Source organism: Alexandromys fortis, unplaced genomic scaffold (assembly GCF_014885135.2).
Source record: "Alexandromys fortis isolate MF-2015 unplaced genomic scaffold, M_Fortis_MF-2015_v1.1 scaffold_16, whole genome shotgun sequence".
Taxonomy (NCBI): domain Eukaryota; kingdom Metazoa; phylum Chordata; class Mammalia; order Rodentia; family Cricetidae; genus Alexandromys; species Alexandromys fortis.
This window is the reverse complement of record NW_026067893.1, coordinates 3,746,252-3,765,051: the sequence shown is the minus strand read 5'-3', so window position 1 is coordinate 3,765,051 and position 18,800 is coordinate 3,746,252. Positions and strand designations below refer to the sequence as shown.

The window sequence follows — 18,800 nt, the reverse complement described above, 5'->3', positions numbered from 1 at the left end:
TTGTATGAAGTGGACTGGCCGGTAGCTGAACAGGCTAAGGTTAGGCAGGAGAACCAAATTGAAAATGTTGGGAGGAAGAAGGGCAGAGTCTGGAGTCGTGAGCAGAAAGACACAGAGAGAAGCAAGATGGACATGCCATACTGAGAACAGGTACAGAGCCACGCAGCAGCAAAGCCATAGATAAGACATAGGGATTAATTTAAATGTAAGAGTTAGCTAGTAACAAGCCTGAGCTATTGGCCAAGCATTTGTAATTAATATTAAGCCTCAGTGGGGAGCTGCTGTGGGACAGAAACTTCCACCAACAGTCTGATACTATAAATCTGGCCAAGAAATCATGGCTGGGAGCTCATAGGCTCCATGGGAGAATTTACTGATACTATCCTGGTAAATGAACACAGTACCACATTGACTTTTACATTTGTATCTCTATACCATAGACTAGTGCAGTGCTCGGACCTTATCAGAGAAGTTTCTCTGTGCAGCAGACATCAGTTAAAGCAGAAGCTCACACACTGGTTCAAAGCCACGGACTAAATGTCTGTGGGGTCATCATTGGATATCTACATCACACTCCTTCCCCCATGAAGGGAGATGATATGGGCAGAAGCAGTAAGTTAGGAGGGGAGGATGTGGGGGCAGTTACAGAAAGGCATGGAGAGACAGATTCCTAAGGGAATAATAAAAATACTGTATTATCCTAAAAGAAAGAAAACTAATCTGCCCAATGTGGTAGGTGCATGCCTGTAATCCCAATATTTGGAAGATGGAGGCAAGAGCATCCTTGGTTACATAGGGAGTTCAAGACTAGCCTGGGCGTACTTGAGACCCTGTCTCAAGCATATATATATATATATATTTATATATAATTTTGGTAGAGCCATGACCACACGATGGAGCATGTTCCCAAATTGCATGGCTTGAGGTGAGTGGAAGCCATTTTAGAAGAATCTGCTTCTGTTTCCTTAAATTAAACAATTGAGAGTACTTGATAAAGCAAACGAGAAAACAAACATCCAGGGGTCAGAAGACTGGCATCTGCCCCCACCAGTCAGTAGAGGGTTGAGTGACCTTGAGTATGACCTTGAGCCTCAATTTCCTAGCAAAACAGGTTGATCTACAGGACCTCCCCAGTGCCTCATGGGAGCACAGCCTCTCCCACATCATCAGAGGAAGTCCTCTAAAGCTTTTACTAACGTTTTTTCTAATTAAGCCCTTCTAGAGGATGGGGTGAGCAGTTGGTGGCTCAACAGTGGCCAACCATTTTTCTTGAGCAGACTAGTAAGAGCCCTGAGAGCCCTGAAGCTGCACACACCATAGCTCTAAGCAGGTCTTAGAACTATCTACTGGGTTCCTTACCAGGCTGCTGCCCCCTCGTGGTAGGTCATAGGAACACACCTGTTTAGTCTTTGTGTACATACAGTATTTTCTTCTTTCCTCCCAATGCTCAAAATCCGGCCCCTATGCAAGTGGTCAGAACATTCTTATTTGTAGGAAAGAGGAAGATTTTTACAGTAATGGAAAGATTTGGGCTCGCTGCTATTAACCGTGCAGGAGCCGTCCAGAATAGAAGATGGTGACCTTACTTTAGGTACCAGGACTCAGAGAGCTAGAGGAAGGGGAGAGGGGATATTTATTCCAAGTCTCCCCTGGGCTGTCAGAAATCCATAGACACGAAGACACACACTGGGCTCATTTCCTGACGCCCCAGGAAAGAGCTGAAGCGACTTCCCAGTTCAGTCCCCAGGGCCAGAATATATTGACGATAATAGTTACTAATTGATCCGTCCAACATTGTGCCCAGCATATTCAGAAAGAGTCTACTATGGGGGTGTTCTCCCTGGATTCCCATAGATGAAATCTCCTCATAGAGAATTTCAGATCCCCTGATAAATGTATACTTATATAGGTGTCGCCTTCTATACAGGCCTTCTCTGATTGCCCCACATAAAGAAAACCTTATCTTATACATCGGCTTTCTTCACATGTTAGGTATTTTCTGGGGAATTTGTCTACATTCTTTCACTAGGAAGCAAACCTCCTGAGGGTGAGAGAATTCATTTGGTCCAAGGTTACATCTTCAGCATGAAGGATGACACACATTTTGGGTAGTCAGTAAAAATCAAATAAATGTAAAGTTTCATAACTATTTCCCCTGGCTGGCTGTCAAAATGGACAGCCTGACATCTAATTCCATCTGAGTCTTTTTGATACAATGAAAACGCTGCTTTCTTCTTGGGTTTCAGTAAACACTGTGCGATGTTTTTTCCATAGGGGGAAAAATGCCCTAGATAGGACTACACTTGGTGCTAGCGAATAGGACTTTTCCAAAGGAAGGCATCTTCCTGAGCTGCCTTTGAACCACAAAGGTGTTTCTGGTAGTGGTCACGGTACACTTACTGCTGGAGCAGGTGGCTTCGTTAGGGCCGGACGACATCGGCTGGGCACAGAGCTGACAAAGGCAGTCTCTCCCATTGAATGTGACTCGGTCTCCGGGTGGGAACGGGCGCCTGGAGACAGAAAGACATTTGCCCTCAAAGTCATTCCAGCGATTTCATCCCCTTTTCTTACTCCTTGCCCGCTCCCTCTCTGGTACAAATTGATTTCTTGGAGGCGCACCAGCCTGAATGTTTGAAATGTAGCCATGCCTAAGCCCGCCAGCTGGTCACAGGCCAAACAAATACACGTGCTTCATTATGAGATGAAGAGGCTCCCTGACTGGAAAGTAGCGTGAGTTAGTTCCCCTCTACAGTGTGTGTGTGTGTGTGTGGGGGGGGGGTTGGCACAAATCACCTCAGGGCCCACAGAGTAGTGACTTCCATGAGGAGATTCTTCTTTAAATACCACGATTCCCACTGAAGTTCGGGGCACATCCCTAAGAGGAATGCTTGCTGGAAAAGCAGGAACCTTTTTGTCCCCTGTGGGTTTTAGTAGCTAAACTGAGTTAGACTCTGTTCAGTGGGGACCCCAGTCTCTCATCGGCTACAGGTGATAGGCCAGGCCGCTATAAACGTGTTTGAGGATCAGCAGCCCGGAGAGATTGCTCAGTGGTTAAGAGTACTTGGCTTTGCAGACGACCCGGGTTCCTGGCATCCACACGGCCGCTCAGAGCCAACTACAACTCCAGTTTCAGGGGATCCGCTGCTCTTTTCTGACCTCCATAGGCACCAGGCATGCACACAGTAGGCCTACATTCAGGTAAAGCATCCATACACATAAAAGAAAACAAATTTAAAACTCAGCAGCAGTCTCTTTTCAAACAGACAAGTTCCTTCCCCGCTAGGCTCATCAGTAAGAGCACACAGCACACCTCCTGCAGGAACGCTGGGTCTCTGTGCAATGAGTCAGTTTACCGATCACTCTTCATCAAGTGAGCTTTCTATTGTGGGAGTTGGTCAATCAGGAAATATGGAACTCAGCAGACCAGACAACACGAATGAGCCAGGAGCTGCCAGTCTGGTGCAAAACCAAGCCTTCTGACCCTCATGCACGTTCCCAGCCCCTTAACTCATATCTCCAAGGCCTAACACTGATAATTAAATGTAATAAACACTCATGGGTACATCTGGACCTAATACCACCGATATGAATGGTGCAGTTATCAAGGGTGTGGGGGGATATTATAGTCTCAGGCTTTCGAATGTTGAAAATCCCCAGGAGGGGGCTGGAGAGATGGCTCAGTGGTTAAGAGCATTGCCTGCTCTTCCAAAGGTCCTGAGTTCAATTCCCAGCAACCACATGGTGGCTCACAACCATCTGTAATGAGGTCTGGTGCCCTCTTCTGGCCTGCAGGCATACACACAAACAGAATGTTGTATACGTAATAAGTAAATAAATAAATATTAAAAAAAAGGAAATCCCCAGGAGGTCAGTGCCCCCTCTCTGAAGTGGTACTGTCTGTTTGTCTGAAGTGGTACTGTCTGTTTGTCTGAAGTGGTACTGTCTGTTTGTCTGAAGTGGTACTGTCTGTTTGTCTGAAGTGGTACTGTCTGTTTGTCTGAAGTGGTACTGTCTGTTTGTCTGAAGTGGTACTGTCTGTTTGTCTGAAGTGGTACTGTCTGTTTGTCTGAAGTGGTACTGTCTGTTTGTCTGAAGTGGTACTGTCTGTTTGTCTGAAGTGGTACTGTCTGTTTGTCTGAAGTGGTACTGTCTGTTTGTCTGAAGTGGTACTGTCTGTTTGTCTGAAGTGGTACTGTCTGTTTGTCTGAAGTGGTACTGTCTGTTTGTCTGAAGTGGTACTGTCTGTTTGTCTGAAGTGGTACTGTCTGTTTGTCTGAAGTGGTACTGTCTGTTTGTCTGAAGTGGTACTGTCTGTTTGTCTGAAGTGGTACTGTCTGTTTGCACGGGACAGATAAAGAGAGGCCACAGGCAGGGACAGCCTTCATCAACCCGACTTAGAACTGTGTTAATAATTAAGACTATCCTCTGGTGCTACAAGTGACCTCTTGCTGCACTTCACTTACTAACCCTGAACCAGCCTCTAGTCCACTCAGTGCGGAGAGCAAGGGCCCGTAAACACAACACAACAAACGTGGGCTCTTTGGTCTCCACTCAGGGACAGGACCTGGATGAGGCAAGCAAGATTCTTGGGGCAAGAACAGGGGCTCACTGTCCACGGCTGACCCAGCTCTTGTGAGGTCCTGACAGCAAGCATGCCTTTGCGTGCAGTACCCTGGAGTCTGGCTGACCTGGCCTGTCTAGACCCCATTTCCATCCAGTGATCCTCCATGGTACCGGAGGGTCAAAGTCATCTTCTTTTTATAATGTGTGACTCCCGAAACAGAACAACAGCACACTGTCTCCCATGTCAGCTTCCTTCCCTCAGACTGGTCATTTTCATACATGTCATCATGTGTTCTACAGATGCCCAGCAATCAGCAGCCAGCACAGCTTTCCCTAAAACATCCACCAGGAGAGGCTCTTAAGGTTTCGTAGACCGTTGGTCTCTGTCACAATTTTTGTCACATCCTGCCATTGTACCTGACAGAAGTTCTAGCCCCTATGCGAACAAGTAGCCAATAAAACTGTCTTTAAAAGAAAGACCTATAGCCCTCAACTCCAGCATTTGAGAGGCAGAGGTAGGCAGATCTTGTTGAGTTCGAGGCCAGCCTGGTTTACATGGTGAGTTCCAGGACAGTCAGAGCTATATAGTGAGACGCTGTCTCAAAAAAACAAAACAAACAAAGAACACCCCGCCACACACGCACAAAAAAAAAACCTAAAAAATAATGATTTGACCCACGAGTCATTGCCAAATTACAGTAAAGATAGCATTTCATCTCCAGAAAGAGGCAGCCCTGCTACATTGGCTAGACTGATCTTGAATGCCTGGGCCATCCTCCCCTCCCCGCTCTGAGTGCTGAGACTACGGGTACATTCCTCCATACCCAGCTAGAAGAGGCCTTCTGAAGCAGGCCCACCTAATCACCAGCATTCCCCGGTGAGCATTTTCCTTCCAAGCAACTATCCCTGTCCCTTCCCCACTGTTGTCCAGGTCCTTTCGGGAACGGGGTCTAGCCACTTAACAGCTATCACATTGCTGTACAAAGGATACGGATAAAGTTTTCCAACTGTCCTGTGCTTTAACCGAGAATGAGCAGACAGCAAGGAGAGACATGTTGGGAAGGGGCTACTTTAAGACCTTGCACCACTCAGGACCAGAGGCGGCTGTCAGAAGCGTCAGCGGCCGAAGCCAGCATTTTTCTGTTGGAGGGAGCCAGAGGCTGGGGAAAGATGGCCACTTACTTGCAGATGGTACAGGCAAAGCAGTTGGGATGGTAGGTCTTGCCCAGGGCAGTGACCACCTCGCCCTCCACGAACTCCCCGCAGCTATGGCACCGGGTCCCGTACATCCTCTGGTAGTCCAGGGTGCACAGATAGTCCCCGTTCTTTATGAAGAAGCCTCCTTGGGCCAGGTCGCAGCCGCACACTGTAGAGAGACAAGTTTACAACTGGTCAGCGCCTGCCAAATTTCTGGGCAGCATTTGCCGTCTGCCAGATGCTGGTGGCTCCCTGTGCTCTCGGCAGTTTGGGGACAGGGGAGGGGACTGGCACAAAGAGCTATTTATTAGTCAGGCTCTGCTTTCTCTGCTGTCCCCCTCCCTAGGAGCTATGCAATATCTCATGCAAGTAAAATCTACTGGCTGCGTCTTTGTGGTATGTCTAAGATCCAGCAGCAATTAGTCAGTCTTTGATGGAAAGATACGCTGCCTTTGGGCTCTCGCAGATGCCAGCCAAGGTGTCCCTGGCAGCGCTATTAGGAAAGGTGCCCACAGCTTGTCCACACAGCTACCTGATTTGGGCCAAGATTATTGAGTAATAAATTCCTCCTGCAGCAACAGCGACAGCTGAAGTTTCCAGGGACTGGTTTCTCGCACTCTGGAAATACTTCCCCAAAGCAGCCAGGACTTAGAGCTGGCTCTTCACACGGCAAACAGGACGTGCGAATCATGTGTGTGTTCTTGGGGGAGTGAAAACGGGCAGGCCAGAGAGGGACGGAGAGGGGACAAGCCCAACAGAAAACTGTCACTCGTGATCTCAGAACATATAAAAGAGGATCTTTGGTGCATCTGGGTTTAGGCAACCCTTTCCAGACTGTATAGATGTGGATCACAGAATGTGGTGTAGAAAGTGGGGATGCCAGGGACCTGGGACAATCTGCACGCTCAGACAAAACCCAAGCAGGTCACAACTTGTCCACAGATAAAGCCTGGAGCAGCTCCCTGATAACGGTAATCTCCTGTCAGACGCCAGGGAAGGGACAGCTCATGCTGGGCCTCTCCAACCTTAGCCTCTGTATTCCAAGGTTAGGTGACCGCCACACAAGGAAGGGCCGCCTCAGGAAAGCATCTTCTTACAAGCAGCTAGAGCAGACCCTCAGGCCAGCAGAGGGAGAGGGGCACTAAGTTGTTCTCCTAGGGACCTGCAAGAACACAGTTAGTTCTGGCGGTTCATTAATAGTCTTAAAAGGAGTGGGGTCGTATAACTGAAGGTGGGGTTGCAAGAAGAAATTAGACACAATGAAACTTTTCTGAACATGAGGGAGAGGCAGGTGGGTCTGTGAATTCAAGGCCAGCCTGGTTTACAGAATGAGTTCCAGGACAACTAGGGCTACACAGAGTCCCCACCCCTACCCCCACCTTATGTGTGTGTGTGCATGCATATACACATACACACACATTTCTGAACATGTAAGGACCAAAAATTAATTCAAAATCAATTGTGCAGTGAGCCTGAGTCTGAGGTGCCAGTCACCCACGGTGGGTGAGAGACTTCCCTGTGACCTTGAGTCTGAACAACATATGTGCACTTTGTCCTGTGCTCGCCAGCCACGCAGGACAAACATGCTGTGGGACCCTGCTCCACTCAGTTCACAGCTACTATGTGTTAGCGATTGCAGTGTTGTTTGTTTTTACTGTACACACAATGCTTTCTGGTCTTACAGAAACAACGGTTTAGTAACGAGAGACAAAGACTTTTTCCCAATGCATGCATATAAGAATTGAATTAATATATCTTTAGATAAAGCCATTTTAGAGTGAGTGCTTGATTTTTTTTAATTCCTGATTCAGTTGCTGACTTGATTTTCACAAAGAGCAACCATTAAATGAATTTTGGCTTGACATTAGGACAGAATTCCAGTAACTTCTGAAATGCCTTTAAATGCACTTCTGCCATTTTGTACCATGCATTTATGCAGTGGGGCATTCTCGGCACCCATGATTATAAAATCAAAATATTGATGAACTCTGAGAAACACTGAAGACGCTTGTTGTCCCACAGCTCAAATATTCAGCCAATATTTAATTCTTTATGTAAAAATAAACAAGCATACTATCCTATTAGTATATAAATTCACTTTAGACTCCAATAAGTGGTAGAATGTGTAACACTTGTTTTAGAATATATTTCTTTATTATTAATTATCAGTAAATGATTTATAAACTTATTTTAAATACTTAGCTACTCAGAGTACTATAAAAATTTCATAGGCGTTAAGTGTTTTGAGTAGAAAACGGTTAAGAACCCTGATCTAATGAAGCAGTGTAGCACAGTGGGGTCATGACCTCAGTAACTCCCCCCACCCCTATCAGTAGAACTCGGAGGAGTCAGGGTGACACCGAAACCACAAACAGCTTTCCATGAGGACTCACTGGTCCTTGTTTAGACCAACTCCGTAGCTCTGGCTTCCTTCTTAAAAACTGTAACTAAGTAACCTCGGCTGATGGACAAAGACCATTTACTGGAAACCAGCCACCCTATAAATAATGCTGTGACCATCTTCTCAGAAAGGCTTTCTCCTCCAGGAACTGTCGGCATCTCTTCCTGCATCTGAGGTCCTCACACCGAGAGCTCAAGGACTAGCCTAGTCCTGACCACAGATTCTTACGGCACAGACAATCCTTGCGGAGTGGGTAGCTGGGCGCCATCACCCAACACTCAGAAAGCCCTTCAGAGATCTTATAGCTATGCACCTTCAGGATGACAGAGCACCTTATGGCCACGAGTCTCTGTCTATACTCCTTTGGATTCTTTCTTCAGGAACCTGCAGGCATGGCCTCTAACATAACACAGAGAAGAACACAGTATCATTAAGTTGAATACGGCCTCATACTTGGCAAGTTCCCACCAAGTTCCCTCCTGGGAGTCATCGGCATTCTGATGACTCCCTGATCCTTTGAAGCCTATTTCCCACAGCTGTGAGAAGTGGCAAACGATGCCCATTGCCTCTGTTCTCCTCCAGTCACCTGGGCTGGGAATAAAAGTCCCAGCTACTTCACGAGCAGACCAAGGTGACCTTCATGCTGAAACAGACCACCCAGCCCCTCTCGGAGCTAACCCTACCCCTCTAAAAGTCCTTTCTGCTTACTGCTCCCTTGGGGTCCTCTGTGTGGGCTTCTCTGTCTGGATCATGTGACTTTGTGAAACAGACACAAGCTCTCTTTAATCAAGCTCTAATATCGAGAACCTAACATAGCCTTCCAAAATGACTCTGCAACATAGTTGAGAGACAACAAACTGCCCTGTTAAGACTCGATCTGACTTTTCTCTGAAATCCAGAGCCATGCTGGCTTACCCAACAACTCTAGCATTATTTGTCATGGTTTAGATGGTGAGGCAAATGGTTTAAAGGGGCAAAAGTCTACAGCACACATACCGGGGAGTGGCAGGAAAAGTCCACGCAGCAGAACTAGAAGCTACTTAGCTTCACGGTGCCACCTAAGACTAGAATGATGGTGATGTAATTGGAGTCTTCCTTTTATCTCCTCCTCAAGGACACTAAGCACAGGGAACTCCCAGACACCATTCCCTCCTTGAGAACAGACCTCTGCCTCCTTCAACTTCGATAGTTGAGCAAAGGATTCTCAACCAGTGGTCTCTATTTAGAGCAGTGGTTCTCAACCTCCCCAACACTGTGACTCTTTATTACAGTTCCTCTTGTTGTGGTGACCCCCTCACCACCACAAAATTATTTTCATTGCTACTTTATAACTATAATTTTCCTATGGTTATGAATCATAAGGAAAATATCTGATATTCAGGATCTCTGATATGTGACCCCTGCAAGCTTTTGTAACTGAGCAGGGCACAGACAGCATGTCTTCCTAAAATGCAGCCTCTGCTAGCTTCCCTGTCCCCTGGGCTCCTCTGTGGTACTTCCACCCACAAACCCTGGCGCCCTGTCAATCTCTAGCGGCAGCCACACTCTCTCACCAGCATTTTCAAACAGCCAGGCTACTTCTCCAGTGAACATCTCTGGGATCCATTCCTCCCCTAACTTCTTGCCTTAGCATTGCCCTCCTGCATGGAAGCAATTTTATTAAAACAGTGCTTCTGTTGCCAGGAAAAGAATTTGCTGAAAACTGGCCACAGCCTGAATTCCCATCAGCAGAGCAAACAGACGAATCAATCATGGTTCGGTGAGTCAGAGGGCTGGCACTACAGTGGGTTAGACCAATCATCGCTGGTGATTTATCACCGAGAGAGAGAATGAGGATCACAGAGTGAAGAACGTTAGGAACTTAGTGCTGAGAGACCTCTACATGTGCTTTTATAAACAAGAAAGAGAGAGGAAGAGGGGGAGGGGGGAGAAGGAGGGGTAGAGGGGGAGGGGGAGAGAGAGAGCTCACAAAACGGGACTATTAAAGTTGACTGTCTCAGGAAGGTGAAGAAGAATTAACTTTTACACAGCTGCCAATCAGCGATTTTTAAAAATTCCCATTAGTTGTGAAAACATGCATGAACATCTGAGCCACCATCTTAGTCATTTTTAAGTCGACAATTCAGTGGCGCATGCGCATCCACACGGTGTGGTAGTGTACAGTTTAGGGGCTTATGTGCACCCACATGGTGTGTCAGCATATAGTTCCTGTGGCACGCATATACACACATAGGTGCTACACACATGTGGTGCACATACATACACATAGGTGTTAAATACTTATAGGTGCTATATCCCTGTGGTGTGTATACATATACATAGGTGTTACACACATGTGGTGAACATATACATACACATAGGCAAACACTCATACACATAAAGTAAAAATAAATAAATCTTAAAAAGAAATAACTACCCAAAACTCGGTCACAAAGAAAAGGGAAGAAGTCTCATTCTCCCAGTGCCAACCTGGGACGTTAACTAGCAGCTCTTAGGTCATCGCATTATCCAGGGACCAGGTGTGTGTGACAAGCTCTTTATTGCCTATTAAAGGCCCCAAATTTAGATTCCGATGCCTTTTCTGTCCAGGGCAATTCAGTCGGACTCTGCTCAGCTCCCCCAACCCCACATCCCCCGCAGCCATCGCTGACAGTCTGACAGTCTATTTGGAAGGCCGCTGAGCCTTTAGTTCTCCATGTAAGCAGCTTTACCATGCTGCAGGTCCTCACTAATGAAGAGTGCAAGTCCTTGACATACTCATCCTGAGTTTGTAGGCGCCCACAGACATTGCACTCTGACTCAGCCGTCGCTCTTTTTTTTTTTATCAGAGTATCTGAAAGCGAGTATTAAATGAATTTCAGTAGAACTTTTAAACATTTTTATTACTTTATTATTAAAAATTTTTTTTGTGTACACTATGCGAAATGTGTGGGTATTCACAGAGGTTAGAAGAGAGTCTGGTCCCCCGGATCTGGCGTTCCAGGCAATTGTGAGCCTCCTGACGGGGATGCTGGGCACTGAACACGCATCCTCTGGAAGGGCACAGGGGCCATCTCTCCACCCACATTGTTATTGTTTCATTTATTTTGTGTGCATGTGTATGCACACACCATAACATGTGTGCTGGTCAGCAATTTGGGAGAGCTGGCTCTCCCTCCACCAGCTGCTGAGGCTCACACTGCAGGTGCCTTTTAGCCCTGAGTCATCTCACTGCCTCTAGACATTTTGTCCTAAGGAGCTCTAGGGCTAAAGCACAAGACAAACTTTCCCCATCTTCACGATCACAATCTCAGCTGGTGAGGTTAAATTCAAATGGAAATATGTATACTAGTCTAATGGACATAATTCCAAGGAAAATTCCAGATTCCTCTCATTAAAACCCTGGCTGCCAGCACAAAGGCCCAGGCCTTCTTTTTCAGGATCAATTATTAAAGCGCTCTTCACTCTCAGTGCCTGCTTCACCATCTCTGAAGCCCGGCTAACAACAGCCTTGTGCCTTGTTGATGTTACATTCGTGAATCCACCCTCTACAAACCAATGAGGAAAATTTACTGGTTAAGTGGGGAGTCGTACATCCAAGAATTTTTACATGAAAGTTGTGAAATTAGTAACAGGCCCATTTAAAAACAAAAGCTTAAATCTTAAAATAACAAATGAACAAGAGCTGCCTGGGCTGGTACAGGAGAGGAACAAAGTGTGGAGGCGGCAGGCCCAGGGACAGGGTGGAGGGGGGCAGAACAGAGCTCCAATGGCGTGAGCTGGGCTGCCAAAGCGTCTCCAGCCTTCTCAAGGCTGCAGCTCATTCGATGCCACAACAAATCCATCCCCAGTGATGCTCCACCAGCCAGTCAAAACTTCATACTGAAAGAGTTTTGCAAAAAGAGCCAGACTTTAACCTGTGTGAAGGTGAGTGCAGGGATGTCAGGTGGAAGAGATCACCTTTCCCAGTCTGCAGCTGGGGGCTGCCTCTCTCTGGGGGCTGCTGACTGCAAGTGAGCCTGGCCAGCTCAGAGCAGTGAGACAAGACCTGGGAAACACGAGCCTTAGGAATTTTAATGGGGACCTGCAGCCTTTGGTGGGTCCTCTCTTTACTTTCTAGGTAAGATGCTGGCCGTCAGTCCATCACAGGACACGGCACAAGGAGCTGGGATTGTAGCTCAGCAGCAGAACACTTGCCTAGAATACATAAGACCTTAGGTCCAATGCCCAGGACTGCCCCATCCAGCTAAGGCTCAACAAGAGACCCTGTATCAAAGGAATAAGATGGAGAGTGACGGAGCGGGACCCCAGCATCCTCCTCTGGTCTCTGAAGTGTGTGCCAGCAAGCCCGATGATGCTCCTGTCTCTGCTTTCCTGGTTCTGGGGTCACAGGCAGGAAAGTTCATGTGGGTGCTGAGGGTTCAACCTCAGGCCCTCAGCCACAGCAACATCCTCCCAGCTCCTCCAGTGATTTCTTTTCCTCACGGTGTTACTTTATCAAGACGAGAAAGGCTGTGTCTTGCAATCGTCCCCACCACTCAGACGTCCTTCATTGTTGGATGCAGAGCAGTGTGTGTGAAGAGGCCTCAGAAGGTGGCTCAGAAGGGCCGCCGCTGTAGCTCAGTGCTCAAAATAGCGGAACAACTCTGGCCAACCACGTTGTGCGGGGGCCGCTTCTGCCAGAAATAACTCTTGCAAGTGCTTGGACTCAGATGCTGAGCCTCAAAACTGGATCGCAATGGCTTTTCATGGACTTCGAAATGCAAATCAGAAACCATGATCATTTCTGCGAGGGAAGATACAAAGCCAACCAGATAGTGGGATGGGCTCCAAAGTAATGCTTTTGGGGGTTTCTAGATAACACAGAATTTGGAGATAGGATCTTAAGAGGCCTGGTGAGAAGGGGTGCTTTCGGAACCGCTGTTCAATAAATCTAAATTGTTGACAACACAGTATCTTAGAACATGTTGTAAAATTTCATGTGCAAACAAACTTGCTTACGAGCAGCTCAAGAAACAAAGGTGCCATCCATAATTCTAACACAAGCATGAAAGTATTTCACCATAGCGGAAATGATCTTAACACAAAGTTTTAAGACGAAAATGAGCACAGGAGAAGCACAAATGAGGTGGGATACAGCCCGTTGTAGGGTGCCTGCTTCACCAACACTGCAGGAAAGGGCAGGAGAGGGAAGGAGGGAGAGAAGCTATCTGTGCTTGAAATGACCAACCTTGCTTATGCCCAGGATTTAAATCTCACAGTAGGACACACCTTTGGATTCTGGACCAGCAGGTAAATGGCATTAAAGTCTGTGTCTCTCCTCTTCCTTTCCCTTTCCTGGCCCTCCGACTGAGCTGCTGCATTTCTGCCTCCTCTGAAATCTGTGCGCCAAAGAGAAGGCTACAGAGGAAGTTCCATATGCATCTGCAAACTGACCCCACAACCAACGTAAGGCCACAAACACATGGCATCTGTACCAGCAAGGAGGAGCAGTCCTCACAGGGTCTACCAGATCTCACTATGAGCTCCCCCAAATTTACAACACTAAGAGGGACGCTGGCTTGGCTCTCCTGATTGCCTAGCCCTTCCTCAGCATCAGCCCTTCTCTCCAGTCCAGCCCATCCGCCCTGCATTCATTAATTCTACTCTCCTCTGTGGACCCTGCCGGCCCCACCCAGTCTCTGCTCTCCCCTGTGGACCTTACTGACCCCACCCAGTCTCAAGCATGGCGGCTCATGCCCACCACCCTGGCACTCAGGAGGATGAGGCAGGAAAGGAGCTAGGGGACAGGCTAAGTGGGCACATAACGAATTCCAGACCAGTCTGGGCTACAGAGTAAGACCCTGCCCACCTCGCGAAAACACACAAACGTTCATCAATTTAATCACTTTCCAGATTTCCATTTCATAGATTAAATATAAGTATAGCTATCTCTTAAATAATTAATGTAAATTTACTTTAACAAAACTAACTAAACAAACTAAACAGACATGCTTAGCCTGTATAACCAAGCCTCCTCCCTTCTTCCAGTTTTTACAGCTGTCACGCCATAGAAAGCCATGTATTCGGTAAGTGCACATTTCCACATGGAATGCTGCCTGATGCCGGTCTTAGAAACACTTTACAAACCTTCAGACAGCGAAAGTGCTGTTGGTGATGGGACACTCTCTTTCAGCCCCTTCCGCGGAACCTGATCTTTTCATAAAAAGACATTCTCACTCACTGCCTTACAGGTCATACCTTCTCATGGGTTTAAACACTTCAAGGGGTTTGTGTGTGTGCACGCATGTGCTCACATACACCTGGATGCATGCAAGCAGTGTGTGTATGTGCGCATGCACACATGCCTAGGCCGGAAGACCCCGAACACTCTGCTCTGTCCCTTACTCTTCTGAGGCAGGGTGTCTCGCTGCATCTGAAGCTGGGCTGGTGGTCAGCGAGCCCCGGGGACCCTCTGCCTCTCACTTACAGAGTCCTGGAGCCACGGTCTTAGCATTTCTACTGTGTGATGGGCATCATGATCAGAATCGAGCTGGGGAGGAAAGGGTTTGTTTCCTCTTAGAATTCATGGCACACTGCATCACTAAGGTACGTCAGGGCAGGATTCTGGAGGCAGAAATGCAGAGGACATGGGGGTGGGGGTGTCTTATAGGCTTGCTTCTCATGCTTGCTCAGCCTGCTTTCTTGTCACCCCAGGACCATCTGCCCAGTGTGGAGGGCATCACCACAGTGGTCGGCCCTTTTACATCAATGATCAGCAAGACAGGCCTCCACAGACACGCCTATAAGCCTATAGGACGACTCTATGGTGGTATTTTCTCAGTTAAGAGACCTTCTTCCCAAATGACCCTGGCCCGTCAAGTTGACAAAACACTAGTCAGCATAGCTACAAGCACACGTGGCCAATCGAGCCTTTTCTGTGGGTGCTGGGATCTGAACTCAGGCCCCCACATTCATGCAGCCAGCACCCTTACTCTCTGAGCCATCTCTCCAGCCCTTCAGAAGGAATCTTTGATATGCCAGACTCTGCTGATTATAGAAATAAAAGAAGGGATTTTTTTCTTAAAAGCTATCTAAATACCATTTTTCCACACCCTCGAACCCATAGCCAAGTGACAATTATCTGCTGGAATGTGATTCTATGGTAGGGTGTCTGCCAGCACTAACCCAGAAGTGCTCACGTGATAGGATATCGCCCACAGACGATCCGTGTTCAGAAGTCTCAAATGATGTAACTAAAAATAACATAGAAAACTAGCTCCATTCCTTTGAAAAGAAATAAAGCTTTTATAATTAAGACTAACGTGCCATCTTTTATCTTTAAATCTTTATGATGGTTGTGTGTGTGTGTGTGTGTCACAGCACACACGTGGAGGGCAGAGTACATCTTTCAGGAGTTGGTTCTCTCCGACACCATGTGGGTCCGGAGACCCTAGCTCAGGGTGTCCTGCTCTATGACAAGCGTCCTTACACTTCGAGCCGTCTCACAAGCCCGAAAATGCCATCTTTTACATGATAAGAAAACTCTATGGCGTCCTTTATTCCTATTAGAAATTTTGTGTCAAAATCAATGTCCTATCAACCATAGCTCACCTCTGTCCTCTACGCCTCCTGCCCACACGGAGCACACAGGGTCTTTCTGGTCCTGGAGGGTTAGTAAGCTGTGAGGGAACATGCACACTTTGTGGACACCTCTTGTCCCCTTAGCAACATCCCAGACCACTGAGTTCTGTACGAACTGAGAGGGCGCGTGTGTCTCTCACTCGCCTGTACCTGCCCTGCTTCCTGCCCTGGTTACACTCATCACCTGCTTCCTTCCCTCCAGATCTCCAGTTTTCCCAAGCTTACTGTACCATATACAACTGTTGGGGTTGGATGTGAAATGTACCTGAACCTTTACTTGCCAGCTGGGGCTGGTGTTCTCTAAGACCGTGGGACCTCTAAGGAGGCCCAGCCTTGCTAGAGAAGTGAGTTTCTAAGGATGGGCATCAAGGTTGTATAGCTTGGGCGCACATCTTGTCTGGTTTCTATGGATACTGAACGTAGCTGCCCCATGGTCCTGCCACCTTCCCTTCTTGTCAGGTACTCGGTGATGACAACTGCAAGAGTAACTATTACCGTGGCCTTTGACCCCTGTAGCTCTGAACTCTGACCTGATGGCTGTGAGATGCTCCGCATTTCACAGGGCCAGGATGTGAAGATCTCAAGTGTCAATATTCCCAGGCTTACTTCTGCAGAAATGAAGTCAATTTTAGTAAAAAAAAGAAAAAAAGTAAATCTGCAGTGATATTTCATTTGTATTTCAATAAGTAAAACTTGCCTGAAGATCAGAGAGTAACACAGCCCCACTGATCAGCCCTACAGACCAGGCAGTGGTGACACACACCTTTAATCCCAATAGCCACATTAGTTTGCAATAGAAACAAGGAGGTGCGTGACTTTAATCCCTAGAGAGGATTATAAAACGAGAAGAGACAGCTGAGATTCCTGGAGGCAGGATCGCCATTTTAGATTGAGGTAGAGGTAAGAGCCAGTGGCTGGTTGCTTTGCTTCTCTGGTCTTTAGGTTGAACCCCAATTTCTATCTCTGAGTTTTTATTAATTGTGCTTTGTAAATCTGCTCTTTGGACTAACGAAGCCTATGCTGTTTTGGCTTTGGTGTTTTGGTTTGGTTGTTTTCATAGCAGCTCAAACTTTTCCTCTTGGAGGTGGCAGTGAGTGGAGAGGCCCTCCTGACCACCTGTCCCTTCCCTGGCTACAAACACACAAAGCCCCTGGCCTCTGCTCCTGCTGGGAGAAGGATGAATGAATAAATGGTGCCTCTCAGATCTCTTCCACCATACACACTCCAGGACCCGGGAAACGGGGCCACCCCCATGGGCGAACCCTTCCCATCTCGCTTAAAGCAATCAAGATACTCTCCTAAAGGCGTGTTCAGAGACCCATTCCCCCAGGGATTCCAGGTCAAGTCTGCTCCTCAGCATATTCCATCCCTCAGCAGCTCAAGGGCTTCCCTTTTAAGCCATCACCTTTCACCTCTTGTCTCCACAGTCTTATGACCATGTTAATGTAAAATGCATCCATCACTCTCTGTTTCCGGACTGTGAACACGATGTGACCATGGCAAGCTCCTGCTGCCATGATCTGCCACCATGCTGGATGGACCTTGAAATTGGAGCCAAAATAAACCCTTTTTCCTCCAAGTTGCTTTCTTCGGGGTATTTTCACGACAAGAACCTCACGGCAGCCTTAGTGCTGTGAGCTTGCATCTCTCACACAGAGCCTGTCACTGTCCCTTGATCTTACCCATCACTGTGGCTGAGTCGTATCTGCACGCTTGTATGGATTTCCGACTAACACCCCTGCGAAGGCACAGACAAGTCCTAATTAACATGCGCAACTTAATCACGCAGAACTTATCTTGTGTAGCTGAGCACTCCAAGAGTGCTTGCTGAGTAAGGAAATGTTCCCATTGATGATCCGGATTCACAAATGCTGATAGAGTCGTCCACTGCGACTTTAGTTTTCCACCCTGAACTCATGGTAGAGACGTGGTAGATCCTGAATCACAGGACTGCAGCCATCTTGAGTTGTAACTATAAGAGTGTCCCTGAGAAACCCTCGTCCCATTTTTCACCATTATTTCCTAGCAAGCCATTTAAAGTGGACAAACTACTATGAGGGACAATGAGCAGAGGTATGAGTGACGCACGCTCACAGCGGCTGTGGTGTGTGGAGCTTTATGGCTGGACAGACGTCCAGGGATGTCCCTAGCACTGTGATGTCCACCTTAGATAAACCCGGCGCTTTCCAGCAAGGATGAAGTCACGTTTGCCCTAAACCACGCACAGGCTCATCTTTCCTCCCCAAATCGCAGAGACTCAATTGTGCTTGAAATGTCACAGCAGCATGGTTTGGTCTGTACGTCATTCAACAAACCATAGTTGTGTAACCCTACATCAGCCTGCCTCTTTTCTGTCTGAGAACTCTTTGTAGCCAGTACCTCACGATGGGCCTGGGATATCCCAGGGCAGCTGTGTGGGAGCAAATTCTGGGTCCTGGGCTTCTTCTGCTGGATTGAGAATTCACAAGCACACTGGGGTACCCTCCTCTGCCTCTGTATTAGCAGTCATGCCCCTGTCTCCAGACAGGTCATCAAGAGCTGATTGGAGCAGTCAGGAAGGCCGGGGAGAAGGCCGGATGCTGATTGGTCTATCAGAACCAGCGCAGGCCACCAAGAAACTCCGCTCTGAGGAGTTTATGTCAAACCCATCTCCAGCTTTCAAACTGTGCGACACATGGAGCCTCCTAACGCACGACTTTGACGGGGCTCTCCCACCTCCTCTCTGAAGGTTCTGCTACTGTGACACTCGTAAAGTGAAACTTAGTTCTAGAAACTTCTAGGCATAACAGAAAATTACCTGCAGACCCCGGATTCATCACAAACACCCCTTTCTAGTTTCTGTGGCCAGCAGCAAGTCTCCAGGGAGAAAGACCAAGGACAACAGTGTTCGGGACTCTGAAGCTATATCTAAATGCTGCTTCCACCACTAATGAAGGCCACACCAAGTGTTTCTTTTTGTATTTAAATGTGGTCAAAAAGTTTTAAGGTCTTGGTAGATCTTATCAAAGACTCTGACTTTTGTTGTTTTTCTCTCGTT

At 47.4% G+C, this 18,800-nt stretch overlaps 1 protein-coding gene across 1 annotated transcript in view; it reads right to left on the bottom strand.

Annotated features, from left to right (window-relative positions):
* LOC126503983 (actin-binding LIM protein 1-like) overlaps window positions 1-18,800 on the bottom strand; it is a 71,630-nt gene that overhangs the window by 16,337 nt on the left and 36,493 nt on the right. The window contains exons 3-4 of the mRNA XM_050145960.1: window positions 5,746-5,929; window positions 2,401-2,510 (exon numbers count right to left, since the gene is read on the bottom strand). Of these exons, the coding sequence (XP_050001917.1) occupies window positions 2,401-2,510; window positions 5,746-5,929 (294 nt within the window). The remainder of the gene's footprint in view (window positions 1-2,400; window positions 2,511-5,745; window positions 5,930-18,800) is intronic.